The 17,500-nt window shown below is 46.9% G+C and overlaps 2 protein-coding genes across 2 annotated transcripts in view; both read left to right on the forward strand.

The window, feature by feature from the left end:
• Positions 1-6,283, forward strand: part of dlg4a (discs, large homolog 4a) — a gene marked incomplete at both ends in the record, with an annotated part of 72,434 nt that extends 66,151 nt beyond the window's left edge. The window contains 10 exons of the mRNA XM_084450305.1: positions 847-961; positions 2,346-2,522; positions 2,759-2,801; positions 3,214-3,244; positions 4,224-4,271; positions 4,508-4,609; positions 4,712-4,884; positions 5,446-5,555; positions 5,668-5,759; positions 6,177-6,283. Of these exons, the coding sequence (XP_084306431.1) occupies positions 847-961; positions 2,346-2,522; positions 2,759-2,801; positions 3,214-3,244; positions 4,224-4,271; positions 4,508-4,609; positions 4,712-4,884; positions 5,446-5,555; positions 5,668-5,759; positions 6,177-6,283 (998 nt within the window). The remainder of the gene's footprint in view (positions 1-846; positions 962-2,345; positions 2,523-2,758; positions 2,802-3,213; positions 3,245-4,223; positions 4,272-4,507; positions 4,610-4,711; positions 4,885-5,445; positions 5,556-5,667; positions 5,760-6,176) is intronic.
• Positions 6,284-15,276: 8,993 nt separating this feature from the next.
• The window catches only part of ephb4a (eph receptor B4a), a 31,260-nt gene continuing 29,036 nt past the window's right edge, over positions 15,277-17,500 (forward strand). Inside the window, exon 1 of the mRNA XM_084449765.1 lies at positions 15,277-16,234. Within this exon, the coding sequence (XP_084305891.1) occupies positions 16,156-16,234 (79 nt within the window). The 5' untranslated portion in view covers positions 15,277-16,155. The remainder of the gene's footprint in view (positions 16,235-17,500) is intronic.

Here is a 17,500-nt window from a genome sequence, read left to right on the forward strand (position 1 = left end):
TTTGACCTATATGTGACCCCCGTGTGAACAGCCCACGGCCCTGAACAGACCCGCATGCGCAGAACAACAATATCAAAGACGTCAGGACGTCACGCGCAGCGCACTGTTTACGGAAGTAACGTTAACCATGGATAACGTTACAACCACAACTGAAGTTAGCCTTTACTACGGGTTGATTTTCAAGTATTTGTTCAGTGGAAGCCGGCGATGGTGTCTATTTTGCAGTTACCGCCAAGGAACCGGCACAGAATTGTGACAATTGTCACTCTGTCGCTCTAGAGACGTAAAAGTAGCATTAAACGCGACATGACTGTTCAGACGGCGGGCGCGTTGCAAAACATCAGACATGTGACCGATATAATACCACCTCTGAAAGAGACCCAGGTTGGATTTAAAAAAAACAGATTTCATGTGACTTGCGCTGTTCAGACGGTCATGAAAAAATCAGACCTGAGTCGCATGTAGGCACAAAGATCGGATTTGGGTCACATTTCACTGCCGTGTGAATAAAGCCCTATTCAGTTCTATCCTATCCTATTCTATTCAGTTCTATCCTATCCTATTCTATTCTATTCTATTCAGTTCTATCCTATCCTATCCTATCCTATCCTATCCTATCCTATTCTATTCTATTCTATTCTATTCTATTCTATTCTATTCTATTCTATTCTATTCAGTCCTATCCTATCCTATTCTATCCTATCCTATCCTATCCTATCCTATCCTATCCTATTCTATTCTATTCTATTCTATTCTATTCTATTCTATCCTATTCTATTCTATTCAGTCCTATCCTATCCTATTCTATCCTATTCTATTCAGTCCTATCCTATTCTATTGTTTTAGAGTACAGCCGTTTCGAGGCTAAGATCCACGACCTGAGAGAGCAGCTGATGAACAGCAGTATGGGCTCTGGAACCACCACCCTGAGGAGCAACCCCAAGAGAGGCTTCTACCTCCGGTAACTAACACTACAGGAACCACAACCACAACACTACCTGACCCAGAACTACATGACCCAGAACCACAGCACTACATGACCCAGAACTACAACATGACATGACCCAGAACTACAGAGCTACATGACCCAGAACTACAACACTACATGACCCAGAAATACAGCACTACATCAAGCAGAACTACAAAACTACAGCACTACATGACCCAGAACTACAGAGCTACATGATCCAGAACTACAACACTACATGACCCAGAACTACAACACTACATGACCCAGAACTACAGAACTACATCACCCAGAACTACAACACTACATGACCCAGAACTACAGAACTACATGACCCAGAACTACAACACTACATGACCCAGAACTACAGAGCTACATGACCCAGAACTACAACACTACATGACCCAGAACTACAACACTACATGACCCAGAACTACAGCACTAAATGACCCAGAACTACAACACACGTGACCCAGAACTACAGCACTACATGACCCAGAAGTACAGAGCTACATGACCCAGAACTACAACATGACATGACCCAGAACTACAGAACTACATGACCCAGAACTACAACACTACATGACCCAGAACTACAACACTACATGACCCAGAACTACAGCACTACATGACCCAGAACTACAACACTACATGACCCAGAACTACAACACTACATGACCCAGAACTACAGCACTACATGACCCAGAACTACAACACTACCTGACCCAGAACTACAACATGACATGACCCAGAACTACAACACTACATGACCCAGAACTACAACATGACATGACCCAGAACTACAACACTACATGACCCAGAACTACAACATTACATGACCCAGAACTACAACACTACATGACCCAGAACTACAGCACTACATGACCCAGAACTACAACATGACATGACCCAGAATGACAGAGCTACATGACCCAGAACTACAACATGACATGACCCAGAACTACAGAACTACATGACCCAGAACTACAACACTACATGACCCAGAACTACAACACTACATGACCCAGAACTACAGCACTACATGATCCAGAACTACAACACTACATGACCCAGAACTACAACACTACATGACCCAGAACTACAACATTACATGACCCAGAACTACAACATGACATGACCCAGAACTACAACACTACATGACCCAGAACTACAACACTACATGACCCAGAACTACAACATGACATGACCCAGAACTACAACACTACATGACCCAGAACTACAACACTACATGACCCAGAACTACAACACTACCTGACCCAGAACTACAGCACTACATGACCCAGAACAACAACACTACATGACCAAGATACTATAAATCCACTTCTAACCCTGGTATTTGCGTGCGCCTGCACCTCAGGGCCCTGTTTGACTACGACAAGACGGCGGACTGCGGGTTCCTGAGCCAGGCGCTGGGGTTCCGCTTCGGGGACGTGCTGCACGTTCTGGACTGCGGGGACGAGGAGTGGTGGCAGGCCCGTCGGGTCAGCCCGCTCAACGAGGCCGAGGAGGTCGGCTTCATCCCCAGCAAACGCAGGTGGGACACCTCCCCTGGCCGCGTGCGCGTGTGTGTGTGTGTCTCAATCACTTCTGCTTTTGCGATTTGATGACGCCGCTTGATTTTCTCTTTGAAAAAGCGCTATAGATTCCGCTTTATTTGCTGGCTACAAAGCAACACTTCCAGGCTTTCACGCTGTCTCCTCCTCTTTTCCCCCGACTCTCTCTCTCTCTCTCTCTCTCCTGCTGCCTCTTTTGATTCCTAACCCCCTGCAGGGTAGAGAGGAAAGAGTGGTCTCGCATGAACACCAAAGACAGGGTAAGCTTATCAGACACCGTGTGATTCTGCTCTAGTCTCTCCTCTCCTCTCCTCTCCTCTCCTCTCCTCTCCTCTCCTCTCCTCTCCTCTCCTCTCCTCTCCTCTCCTCTCCTCTCCTCTCCTCTCCTCTCCTCTCCTCTCCTCTCCTCTCCTCTCCTCTCCTCTCCTCTCTTCTCTTCTCCCCTCCCCTCCTCTCCTCTCCTCTCCTCTCCTCTCCACTCCACTCCTCTCCTCTCCTCTCCCCTCCCCTCCCCTCCCCTCCCCTCCCCTCCCCTCCCCTCCCCTCCTCTCCCCTCCTCTCCTCTCCCCTCCTCTCCTCTCCTCTCCTCTCCCTTCCTCTCCCCTTCTCTCCTCCTCTCCTCTCCTCTGTTTATTTTCCTCAGTCTGAACAGCGTGTGTTTCTCTGTCGCAGGACCGCAGTCGGGACAGCCTGGGCTCTCAAGGTGAGTGAGGAGGGAGGCGAGGAGAGGAGGGAGGATTGGAGAGGAGGGGAGGGAGGAGGGGAGAGAAGGGAGGAGAGGAGAGGAGGGGAGGGAGGAGGGGAGAGGAGGGGAGTGACCAGTGAGCTGTAGGTTGAGGGTTGACTAAGCGATATCTAGGAGGAGGACGATATCCACACACTGGATTATTGCTCCAAATACTTTTCTACTCGAGAAGCTGAGCAACGTTTCGACCAGACAGGGTCTTCTTCAGGCAAAACGACTCACATGACAGGTGGCCAGGATTTCTATCCTGCATCTGGTCTAGAGAGAGGTTGGGTGAGCGCATAGCTACTCTACTTTAGACTGATATCTGACATCATTCCCATATAGAGTGGTGACATCATTCTCATATAGAGTGGTGACATCATTCCCATATAGAGTGGTGACATCATTCCCATATAGAGTGGTGACATCATTCCTATATAGAGTGGTGACATCATTCCCATATAGAGTGGTGACATCATTCACATATAGAGTGGGGCGGCTCTGGCCAGAGATGATGAAAAGACGAGAGGTTATGCTCCTCCTGTCCGAGACTGATCATCTAGAGACGGTCATGTGATCAGGCTCCGAGGCTCGTACCTTGGGACTTTTCAAGAAGCAGCTAAAGGCGCTTCTGTTTAGACAGGCGTTAGTCGAATCAGTTTGACTGAACGTCTGTGACTGTTATCCTGTTTCCTGTGTTTTCATGTTATCGAGTCTTTGTATGCATTTTAACCTGCGTGAAGCACTTTGTGAGTCCTCTGTGTGAGAAGTGCTATACAAATAAAACGTACGTACTCAATAATATCTCCCTCTCTTACAACTGCTGTGCTGAGTGAGAGCCTGGTTTACCTGGCACAACATCAGACCGCCAAGACTGTCTGTAACTGTCATGGCAGCGGTGCCCAATGTGACCACGAGCAGTCTCCTGACCACTGTGTCTGTGTTCTTCTCGCAGGGAGAGAGGACTCGGCGCACAGCTATGAAACAGTCACACAAGTGGAGGGTGAGAACAGAACCAGCTTGTGAGAACAGAAGGCACTAGCTCGTGCTCGGATATCACAGATCTCCTGTGATATTTGCACTTACTAGTTCTAACATTACCGACCCCACCCCTCTCTCATCCTCCTTCCCTCTCTCTCCCTCCCTCTCTCTCTCTGTCCCTCTCTCTCTCTCTCTCTTTCTTTCTCTCCCTCCTCTCTCTGTCCCTCTCCCTCTCTCTCTCTCTCTCTCTCTCTCTAGTCCACTATGCGAGGCCCATCATAATATTGGGTCCCATCAAGGACAGGGTGAACGATGACCTCCTGTCTGAGTTCCCTGACAAGTTTGGATCCTGTGTGCCACGTAAGCGCCCCCGTGCACTCTCTACTCACGTCACGGACATTCAACGTAGCGCTACATACTGATTGGCTGACGGCCTGACCGGCCGCTCTGATTGGTCCGCAGACACCACGCGGCCGAAGCGGGAGTACGAGGTGGACGGGCGGGACTACCACTTCGTGTCGTCGCGGGAGCAGATGGAGAAGGACATCCAGAGCCACCGCTTCATCGAGGCGGGCCAGTACAACAGCCACCTGTACGGGACCAGCGTGCAGAGCGTCCGGGAGGTGGCTGAGCAGGTACCGGTTCAGTCCAAACCGCCGCCATGATGATAGCCATAGTGTAAAAACCTTGCTGGTCACACTTTACAATAAGGGTCACAAAAAACATTAGTTAACTGTTAACTAATGCTAATTTAGGGTTAGGTTAGGTTACTAATGTTAATTAATACCTTATTTAGGGTTAGGGTTAGGTGAGTTAACCTTAGTTTACATAAATAACATAGTAGTAGTAAATGGTTAATAGAGACATTTGTTAACTTTTACTTAATGCTTAATAATGCATTAACTAATGCTTATTAATGTACCCTTATTGTAAAGTGTTACCAACTTGCTTCTATAACCCCTCCCCCTTGCCTCTATAACCCCTCTTGTTTCTATAACCCCTCCCCCTTGCTTCTATAACCCCTCCCCCTTGTTTCTATAACCCCTCCCCATTGTTTCTATAACCCCTCCCCCTTGCTTCTATAACCCCTCCCCCTTGCTTCTATAACCCCTCCCCCTTGCCTCTATAACCCCTCCCCCTTGCTTCTATAACCCCTCCCCCTTGCTTCTATAACCCCTCCCCCCTATGAGCAGCAGGGGAAACACTGTATCCTGGACGTGTCGGCCAACGCCGTGCGCCGACTGCAAGCTGCTCAGCTCCACCCCATCGCCATCTTCGTCCGGCCGAAGTCCCTGGAGAACGTCCTGTATGTGTGCAACCTCAACACGCGTCTAGACTGAACACATACGCACACACAGTCCTTCTGACTAGGTTTATGGATATTGTTGTTGTTGATGTTGTTGACGTTGCTGTTGCAGAGAAATCAACACTCGTCTGACAGAGGAGCAGGCCAGGAAGGGGATGGACAGAGCTCTCAAACTAGAACAGGACTTCCTAGAGTGCTTCTCGGGTAAGAGCCCTGGGCTACACGCTGACCATCAGCTACTTCACTAGCAGTGACCTCACACCTCCAATCAACTACTTCACTAGCAGTGACCTCACACCTCCAATCAACTACTTCACTAGCAGTGACCTCACACCTCCAAACCATCTGCTGCTCCTCACTTAGACTTGGACGCTCTCTCTCTGTCTCTCTCTCTCTCTCTCTCACTCTCTAACTCTTTCTCCCTCTCTCTCTCTCTCTCTCTCTCTCTCTCTCTCTCTCTCTCTCTGTCTCTCTCTCTCATTCTTTCTCCCTCTCTCTCTCTCTCTCTCCCTCTCTCTCTCTCTCACACTCTCTTTCTGTCTGTCTCTCTCTGTCTATCTCTTTCTCTCCCTCTCTCTCTCCCTCTCTCTCTCTCTCTCTCTCTGTCTCTCTCTCTCTCAGCTGTGGTGGAAGGGGACAGCTTCGAGGAGGTTTACCACAAAGTGAAGACGGTGATCGAGGAACAATCGGGGCCTTACATCTGGATCCCCACCAGGGAGAGGCTGTGATGCTGTCCTCTCCCCCACCTGGGAGAGGCTGCCCCCCCTACTCCCCCACCTCCACCCCCACACCCCCCCCCCCCACCCCCCCCACACACACACACACTTCCACACACCCCACCAGTCTGCCCTTCAGCCAAAACTGAGAGAGACACACAGATGGACACTGAGGAAACACACACACACCGAGGGGCACACGTGGGGACAGCGAAACGCGCCGAACGACACCGCGGGAGCCAATCAGGGGACAGGAACATAGAGACGCTGAACTCCTGTGCCACCGCTGAGAGAGAGTGGAGAGGGATGCCCCAGCGGGGTACGCACAGGGTAACAGATCCACCATCTTTACCCTCTCCCTCTCTCTCGCTGCCTTCCAACACACACACACACACAAACACACGCGCCCCCCAAACCCTGACGGTCAGCCAACCCTCCAAATCCTTCCTTTTTTAAATATCTGCTAGCCTTCCTCTCTGCTCCTCCTCCTGTCAACGCTCCCCTTGTTTGGGACAGGGCTAGGAGGAGAGGAGGGGGGGGGGTCCACTCTGCTCCTCTAGGCTCTTCTGACTTTTCCCCGGGTCTGAACTATGAATAGCGCTCCAATGACCAGGCCTGGCCAAGCGTTTTTTTTCTTCTTTATTTTTTATTTTTAAAGCAGCTCAAATAAAAAAAAGTAAAATGTGTGTATTTGTGCATGCGTCCTCAAAGACATGTGTCCTCAAAGACAATGGAGACGGGAGCTATGAAGGAACAACGGAACATGACATGAAAAGATGACGAGAAGAAGAGGAGGAGGAGGAGGAGGAGAGCATCTGGGACAAGTGTTCCTCTCCGTTTTCCATCTTCATATTGTTGATGGGAGGTTTTTTAGCATGTCTCTGGAGGGGGAGGAGAGGTACAGACAGACATACAGACAGACAGGCAGACAGACAGGCAGACAGACAGACAGACAGACAGACAGACAGGCAGACAGACAGACAGACAGACAGACAGACAGACAGGCAGACAGACAGACAGACAGACAGACAGACAGACAGACAGACAGACCGACAGACCCCCGTGCCCCGTACGTCGTGTTCTGGCCCGTTTGGAGCAGAATGTTCTCTGGGCTCAACAGCAGAGCTCTTAGCTTCAGACGCTTTCCTGTAAGACCACCACAGACAACGCTCCTATCACTGTTTCACTGCGATGCCTCAGCAGCCCACCCACACACACACTCACACACACACTCACACATATACACACACACACACACACACACATACACACACTCACACACACACACACTCACATACACTCACACACATACACTCACACACACACATACACACACACATGCACACGCACTTACTCTCACCATGTTAATAATGGTGGTGTGTGTATGTGTGTGGACTGTCTGAGGAGTGAGTCTCCTTTCCTCTCTCTCCCTTCCTCTCTCTGATTCTCCCTTCCTCTCTCTGATTCTCTCTCTCTCTCTCTCTGATTCTCTCTCTCTCTGATTCTCTCTCTCTCTGATTCTCCCTCTCTGATTCTCTCTCTCTCTCTGATTCTCTCTCTCTCTCTCTGATTCTCCCTCTCTCTCTCTGATTCTCCCTCTCTCTCTCAGATTCTCTCTCTCCCTCTGTCTCTCATTCTCCCTCTCTCTCTTATTCTCTCTCTCTCTCTCTCTCTCTCTCTCTCTCTGATTCTCCCTCTCTCTCTGATTCTCCCTCTCTCTCTCTGATTCTCTCTCTCTCTCTGATTCTCTCTCTCTCTCCGATTCTCTCTCTCTCCCTCTCTCTCTCATTCTCCCTCTCTCTCTCATTCTCTCTCTCTCTCTCTCTGATCCTCCCTTCCTCTCTCGTGTCCTCACAAATCATGGCTACTTATGTATAACACATTAAACAAACAAATGACCTATATGAATATATATTTTTAATGACGATTTCTAACAAGAGTTATAGCCTGTAAAATGTAACATGTCTAAACAATACTCAATGTATTCCTTTGAGGAATCTGTTCCTGGTACATTTGAGGGTTTAAGGGTTCTTTTGGTCGTTGAATTATCTTGACCCTGTGACCCCCCAGAGCCCTGCCCCTCCCCCCCCCCCCCCAGTCTCAGTAGAACTACAGTATTCAAGCCTGGGTGCAGCTGTCAGCCGGTCTCACTCCATGGAACAGTTGACATACAGGTATATAGTGCAATTTCTGGGGATGAAGGATGAAGCAAGGCATGCGTGTGTGTCTATGTGTGTGTGCGTGCGTGTGCGTACGTGTGTGTGTGTATTGGAGAGAGAGAAGCTTGTGAAGATTTAGTGCAATAGTGTTATGCAATGCAGAGGGGTTTGTTTGTGTATTATAAGAATATATCAGTATAATAAGTTTGCACTGACAGCATCACGTAATACAAGGATGGGTAGAGAAAGAGAGCATGAGGATTAATATTCCATGGGTTTACAAACACAAGTATTTACTTAGAATTTGATTTTTGATTTTGATTTGAAGGGTATGAGAATAAAGTTACTGGTGGAAGTTCCCTCTATATATTTTTTTTTATTATTATTTTTTATTGGTCCACTTGCTTCTCCCAGTTAAAGGTGGAAAAGCATTAACCTGTGAATGACACATGTAAATGTTTAGGATTGATTATTTATGAACTACTCCCAGTTCTATTCTGTGTAACCATAACCTGAACCCTGTGTAGTTCTGTTTACTTTAAGTAAGTCTGTATAATGTTTTGCTTTTTTATTCACTTTGCGCAATCTCAGTTTTGGGGGAGTGGGCAGAACTGTTGTAAATATGGAGATGTTGAGATTCTATGGGGCTCTGTCAGTCTCTGCTGAACGGACACGAGAAGACGCCAGCAGGGTCTCACCACTAGGGGGAGCCCTCAGCCCCAGGTACCTCTCCTTGTCCACAGAAACGCATCTAAACACAGGGTGGGTAACGCGCGCACACACACACACACACACACACACACACATATATATATATATAGACACAGGCCACAAACACACATCACACACATACATATACACACACATAAGACACAGGTTCTAATAGCCTAATGAGTATTAGAAAATGTTCTCCAATAAAACACACACATACACACCAAAACCTGCACACACATAAACTACACAAAAACACATGTACACAAAAACATGAATGGATATCTACATGAATGGAATAATATGTTTTCAATTTCTTTATTTGAAGAATCAAATGTATTTCTTAATCTCTGTCTCAGTCATCCATATCATAGTGTGATACTCCTAAACAAAATATATTAATTTTTACTGAAAAGACTGATGATAAAATTACAACAAAGTCAACTGATGCAGAAAATATGTTTAAAATGATTTATCTTGCAAGAGATATTTAACAATGACAGTATCAAGCAAACTAATATGTTTCAGTTCAGTGAATCGCTTGTTGTAAATTAGCTATAAAAAATAATACAATTAATTAAAATAAGCTTTCTGAAAAAGTGCCGGTGCAATCTTGTTTTTTCTAACTATGCTACTATCTACAGCAGAAGCTGTACTGGCAGAGCTGATGATGACCAGTGGGGGGCGCTGTTTGGTAATTTTTGCACACATTCACTGAAGCAAGCTCAGAGGCACGTAAAGCTCTTCTTAATTTTTCCCAAAAGTCACACATTTTGCTCCTCCTCTTACATCTCTCTCTCGGTCTCTCTTGTCTCTCTCTGTTTCTCTCTCTTGTCTCTCTGTCTCTCTCTCCCTCCACCCTGGGGGTTTGGAGTCCCTCCCTTTTCCCTTTAGGAAATCGCATAACAAAGATACTTCCTCTGGGGGCCTGAGATAGTGGCGTGTGTGTGTGTGCATGTGTGCGTGCGCGCGTTTCTCAGAACCTCCGTGTGTGTGCGCATGTGCTTAGTGCATTAAAACACATAGGCCTAACTGCTGCGTTGAAGTAGGTGCTGTGGGTCCCTCTTCGTCAATCACATTCCTGAGGGAAAAAAAAAAAAAGCTCATGGGTCTGTGTTTATGTGTTTTTGCTGTAACTAGGGAGACAGAGAAAGTCGTAGGCTAATGGCGGAACCGGCAGGTGGGATTAGCGTGTCTCAGGAGACAGCGCTGACCAGCAGGCCTGGACTCATCCTGTATACCTGCGACTGCAATCACTGTCCATTAGACATGCTGAGGCATTCCTCCAAAAATAATTACTGTTGTGTAGTTGGTCATCTTCACAGTCTAGTAATTTCCGTCTGTGTGTGTGTGTCGTTCCTCCAAAAATAATTACTTTGTAGTCATCATCACAGTCTGTAGATATTTTCTTCTGTGTGCGTGTATGCGTGTGTGAGAGAGATTGGTTGTGTGTGTGAGATTGTTTGTGTGTATGTGTGTACGCACGTGTGTGTGATTGTTTGTGTGTGTGTGTGTGATTGTGTGTGTGTGATTGTTTGTTTGTTTGTGTGTGTGTGTGTGTGTGTGTTTGCATGCTCCAGAAATCAGAACAGTGTGTATCTGTGGTGGATAAGACTCGGATGTTTTCGTGCCATCCAACATATTTTCCTCGCTGCAATTCAGCACTTGGAGTCACAACAATGGGTATCGAATTACCTGTGCATTTATGGGCACATTATCTCCAGAACTAGGCCAGCCACACAGGAGGCTGGGACAAAGAGAGCTGGATCCCAGGCCTCCGGATGTCTGTCAGAGATGGATTACATAAGAAAGTAAAATAAAACCATTATCATTGGTCAAAGGTATTACCTGAGTTTCCTCCCGAAACAGGGTTTTATGGACAGAGAGTAACTGAACACCTAGACCTGCTGTTGACTGGTATGGGCTGATAAAACCTGTTGAAGAGACGTGGTGGAACCCCATACAGGGGCTAGGATTACGCTATGCTGGGTTAAAACCCCATACAGGGGCTAGGATTATGCTATGCTGGGTTAAAACCCCATACAGGGGCTAGGATTACGCTATGCTGGGTTAAAACCCCATACAGGGGCTAGGATTACGCTATGCTGGGTTAAAACCCCATACAGGGGCTAGGATTACGCTATGCTGGGTTAAAACCCCATACAGGGGCTAGGATTACGCTATGCTGGGTTAAAACCCCATACAGGGGCTAGGATTACGCTATGCTGGGTTAAAACCCCATACAGGGGCTAGGATTACGCTATGATGGGTTAAAACCCCATACAGGGGATAGGATTACGCTATGCTGGGTTAAAACCCCATACAGGGGCTAGGATTACGCTATGATGGGTTAAAACCCCATGCAGGGGCTAGGATTGCGCTATGCTGGGTTAAAACCCCATACAGGGGCTAGGATTACGCTATGCTGGGTTAAAACCCCATACAGGGGCTAGGATTACGCTATGATGGGTTAAAACCCCATACAGGGGCTAGGATTACGCTATGCTGGGTTAAAACCCCATACAGGGGCTAGGATTACGCTATGCTGGGTTAAAACCCCATACAGGGGCTAGGATTACGCTATGCTGGGTTAGAATGAGGAAGGAGGTCTACGGGACATGTGTGTGTGTGTGTGTGTGTGTGTGTGTGTGTGTGTGTGTGTGTGTGTGCGTGCGTGTGTGCGTGCGTGTGTGTGTGTGTGTGTGTGTGAGTGTGTGTGTGTGTGTGTGTGAGAGTGCGTGTGTGTGTGCATGTGTGTGAGTGCGTGTGTGTGAGTGCGTGTGTGTGCGTGTGTGTGTGTGTGAGTGTGTGTGCGTGCGTGTGTGTGTGTGTGCGTGTTAGGACATGGTAGCACCTGGCAGGGCTCTGGTTCATATTGTTTTTGAGGCCCAGGAGTCTCTCTGTTGTCCTTCCATTCACTCATGGCTGCCTGAGGAATATTGGCAAAAAAAGTCCTCCTGCCAAGCAACACCATGGGCCATGAAAGTAGTCCTTTCACAGTCCTCGCCTCTCTCTCTCCCCCTCTCTCACCCCCTTCTCTCTCTCTCTCTCTCTCTCTCTCCCTCTCTCTCTCACACACACCATCCCTTTTACACTTCTGTATTCCTGCTCTTCCACTCTCTCTATCTCTCTCGGTGTCATTCTCTCTCTCGGTGTCATTCTCTCTCTCTCTCGGTGTCATTCTCTCTCTCTCTCTCTGTCCTTTTCTCTCACTCCTTTCCCTCCTTCTCCTTCCCTCCTCTCTCTTCTGCATAATGATTTATTTTGTTTATCCGCCTTATGACTTCAATCCCGCATTCCAGAGACCCCCCCTCACACCTTTCCTCCCTGACTGGTCACCATGGCAACGCCGTATTTCCCTGGTATCTCCGTGTTGATATCCCAATTAAAGTTGAGAGGGGGGAATGCGAGAGAGGGCTACGGCAGGGGCTGGCTGAGTGCTTCGGGGTGACCGTAGGGGCCGCGCGGCGGCGGAGCGCCGGCCGTCATTACCGTAGAAAATGTGGCTTCGCATTATGGCGCCAGTGCTCTGGAGAGGTGGATCTGGACAGAGAATGAGTCATGATGAGTAGCTTCAGCTCAGGAGAATTATAACGGTGTGATACAGTCGCACACACAAACACACGCACAAACACTCTGTCTCACGCACATGCAAACACCCCGCCCCTCCTCTCTCCCTCACACCCACGGGCGCTGGAGTAGAAGTGCGCTGACTTCACACCTCCCTGGCACCGTGTGAACCTCAGCTCCTCGCACACTGGCTCTCTGTCCCTCTGTTATTTCCCCACGTCTCAGTTCGCACCCCCGCCGGGCTCTCGCCTAGGGACAGGGGAGGGGAGGCCCAGTAGCCGGCGCTCCTGTTTGCATACGAGTTGAGGGCTGTGGTGGTTTTACGGTCCATTCAGGACGTAACGCGGCGGTGTTGGTGTCCCTTCATTCTCTGCTCTCCTGTCACCGCCGCCATACCGCCACTGTCTGGAGCCGCTCAGCGTCCTGCTGGTGCCAGCTAAGCAGAGCCGTGGATGGAGGCTTATACTGGGGGCTTGGTGAGGTTTAGGAGTGGGTTTCCTGAAATAGTAGTAGACTAGTAGTAGTAGTAGTAGTAGTAGTAGGAGGAGGCCTAGTTGGTACTTTATTGATACACAAACCAGGCTAAATACAAATTTACAATACATACAAAATATCCCAAAATCCAAATATAGCCTACAAGAGTGCAAAGTATCTAGGTAGATTCCTTAGCATGCCTAGATTGTGCAAGATGCTCTATCTATACTGTAGGAGTAAATGGAGCCACAGGAGAGACCATGCGCTCAGAAGAGACCATGTGCTCCAAGCCTTACTATAGCCTGGTGTTAAGGATTCAGACTAGCCTGGTCAGACCTGACCCTATTAAGCACATTCCTCTGACCCAGTTACCCATAGTGGAGGCTTTTTGGGGCCACCTTGAGTCTACAGCCTAGTTCCAGGCCAGTATGGACCACTGCACCACACAACAGACGGGTCCCCCTGCATGTATGTTTGCGTGCATGGCTAAATTGTTTCTGGCATAGACTTGTTGTTTCTAGAGATAACTCGATTTAATCAGAGTAAGTATCTTGTTATAGCCTACGCAGCAGATTTAGAGTGATTATCATAGGAACATAATGTCTCGCATGAGACAGCCTGAGATGTGAGCCTGAAAAATATTTGCATGCATACATGGTGTGAAAAAAGGTTTGTTTTCCATTACATTTCACATACCTTGAAGCGATGTATCAAGATTACATTTGGCACAATGCAATAATTGTTGTGTGAGGTCGGAGAACATTGAGAACAGGTGGGCTAATAAACCTTTATATAAAACATTAGGCCTATATTATTATTATTATTATTATTATTATTATTATATAAAGCGCATTCTGTTGTCCTGTTCCTTTCTTTAGAATGGGACTGCTGGTAGCATTGCTTCATAATGAAAGCTTTACTGATGATGGGATGCAGTCGGTTCACTTACTCAAGACGAAATGTAATTTGCTCGATAAACGCGTGTGCTAAATAATGTAAATGCTCTATGATAATAGCTTTTTGTAAATGTATAGCTATGATAATACTTTTGGGGTTGCCACTCTGAGGGTAGCCTAATGCAATTTTGAGGGTAGGCTAATGCAATTTGACATCATTTTGCATGGCTCAGTCATCCATTTGGATTGTGTGTGGGGCAATGTCTAACCCTGCACGTTTAGAGCAAGCCCTGACTGGTATAAGACCACATCCAGTCTATCCAGATACAGGGTTAGGGTTGGGATGAATGGAAACGTGCTATGCCTGCCCGCAGGTCACGGACAGTGATCGTTAAAGAACAAATTATTCAAGACATTAGCCTACATTATTCCGGTCCATATCCACGATTGAGAATAACCTGCGAAATTGGATATAGTTCATATAAGTTATGATTAATGATGGACTATATCAATTAAGCTCTCCCGTTCTCAACCTCGCTAACCTCCTCGCTCGATAGTCCTCTAGGGCTAATCGCTTTCCCGTACACAACACACTCATCATTTCCATTTGAAAAGCGATCCCCCCATAACTTTCATGGGGTACCTACGTAGGCCTAGCCACTTCCCAAGGACAGACCAACCCAATCCACAAAAGGAGACTTCCTCTGTCTCTCAGTGTGTTGAGATGTAGTGTGAACATTAGCATAGGAAATACGTGAAACCAACCAAATTCAGTCACTCTGGTTTCATAACCAGGTTGCCGCCAGAGAGGTGGGCTACCGGTATCGGCTGCTGCAAACAGGCCCGTGAGAACATCTCGGCCCGTGTCCTATGAACTTACATGACTGAATAGCCAACAACACAGGTCTATCTAGCAAGCTCAAGTTAAACATGTGACACTCATCATTAGGACTAAGTGCAACAGCGCTTGAATCGAAACCTGAATTGGGTGTAGGTAGGCTAAAATGCAAAAACTATAACAAAAATAGGGTCGGGTAATTGATTTCCAGAACCTGTTTATGACTGACAGCTTGAAATGACCTATAGTGGAGAGTCATTTTGGGAGAGGAGGCGGAGCATAGAGATGCAGTCCGTGGAGGTTAGTGCTATTCGACTCTGATTGTGCGTGCTGGTGAGAGCTCCGGAGTACGGAGCTTAACCGACAACGGCGATAAGTGCAGAACTTTTAATTCGTGCGGGCTTGATGTTTTGTCTTGAAAGCTGTTTATCATTATGCTTCTTGACCCGTCTGTGTTTTTATAGAGGATCTAGGCTACCTAGTTCGAAAGGACAGGGGTAGCGAAACATTCGATCTCTAGTCTATCACCTACAGACTACCATTTTCTCTTTTCTTTTTTAAGGATTTTTTATCATTAAAAAAAAAACTCGGACTCTGATCCCGGATACGAAATATTGATAAAGAATTCTTTATTTTAACCGACCAAACCTCTTTTCCTCGTTTTGAATAGGAGAGGGTCTACTGAACTGCCTGGTTGCGGAGTTTGATCATCAAACTGAGCGAAATTTTGAGAGAAGTCGTCGAGGGCTCGCGGACAAAGAGTAGCCCTCATCAAATACGGCCAGGATACCATTAAGTTTTCAGCTACATCCTTTCTATTGAGTTGCAAGACAGACAACATGGACAAAAGACAGAAATAGCCTCAAGAACGTCCACATTTTAATATACCTGGTGGATATACAACATCTCTGCGTGTGTGCGTTAAGGAAAGTTTTTATTTATAAGGCTGATATTTTTTAAGTAGCCTAATAGTTGTCTATTGAGCTAGACTTATTTCGACGTCATTACTATCAGCAAATTTGGGGTTTGGCTTGCAATGTTGTGACTACGCAATTTTGTAACCACTCTGATTGAAACTGATATTTGAACTGTTGTCCGTCTCAGATGTGGACTGTGTTGCGTTCAATGGGTACACAGCCCAGCTGACAGTGCCACTAAACATCGATTTAGCCTATAGTTGTTATTTTTTCACACCCGAAAGGAGTACTTTATATCACGGATATTCTGCATGCCATCATGGAGCTGACATCCAGGCGCAGTGCCCTAATTTGGCTCATCTTGACGGGGTGTTTTCTTCTGTCGACTGCGGAGGAAGGTGAGTTGCAGGGTCTCTTATTACACTTATTTTGATTTTAAGTTTATCTAGGCTAACCATATTGTTGAGCCGCCAGTGTTAAATAGCCTGTCACCTGTAGGCCAATCATGCCGTGCTGTCTTCCAAAGCAACTTCTCAACGTGTTATTACTGCGTTAGAGCCTAATATCTCTAGGGTTGTTGACTTGCTAAAGAGAATCAAGAACGACTCTTTCTTAATGATAATTTAATTACAACCTTTCTGTGATTAGCCTATCGCCTTTATTATAAATTGTGACATTGGATGAGTTCTTAGAGATAGCCCACTACTGTAAATTAGCCCTGTGTGTGTGTGTGTGTGTGTGTGTGTGTGTGTGTGTGTGTGCGCGCGCGCGCGCGCGTGTGCATGTGCGTGTTTTGGAAAGGTGATCTGTGGACTAGTAGCTACCCTCACCATTTCTCTGCTGTTCCATCGCCAATCAATCCTGAACGCAAGGCTCGGATTAGTTCCACATTACATGCTGTAATGGAGACACCTGGTCCCTGCTATCTAACTATTAACATGGCCATGTTGGACAGGCTCCCTGAACATCGCAGCTCTAACATTACAGGAGTTGAAAGGAGAGGAACATACGTCTCAATAGGCCTGCAGCACGACACTCATTATCCATCATATCATGTTTGATTGAAGTCGGCTCTTTTTCAGATTTTGAAGGGATGTATCACTGACTCCATTAACCTCCGCGATTCAATACATGAATCTAATCAACAGCATACAATCGAGAGTATACAGACTATACACTGTTAATAACAATGGTTATTACCCATAACCTGCCTCTTGAACATCACTCTACTTACTCGTTAACTCCTAGCTACACTGAGAACTGTTCTTACCCTCATCCCAACACAGCTGGGCCCCATACCCCTTCTCTCCACGTTTAAACTCTTACATCTTTGTAGCATACACATTATTATTCACTTGCTTTGAATCTATTGATATTCATTTACTCAGAAGTTGCATTCTTTGCAGAGTTGGGTGTACCTCCATGTGGCCATTACAGTCCTGTGAAGGTATTAAAAAGGCAATGCTGGTAATGATTAATTTGGCCAAGTTAAGCTCAGCATCCACGGGGGGTAGATTGGATTCTGTCCCCAGGGTAAAAATCTCAACAGAGACTCAAACCCACTGGGGTTTGTGTGTGGGTGTGTGTGAATGATTAAACTAAGGCTGATCTCTTAGTATCATATAACAGATATTTAGTGTTCTTTGTCAGGGAGAGTTTGAAGA

Source organism: Borostomias antarcticus, assembly GCF_949987555.1.
Source record: "Borostomias antarcticus genome assembly, chromosome: 15".
Classification (NCBI taxonomy): Eukaryota; Metazoa; Chordata; class Actinopteri; order Stomiiformes; family Stomiidae; genus Borostomias; species Borostomias antarcticus.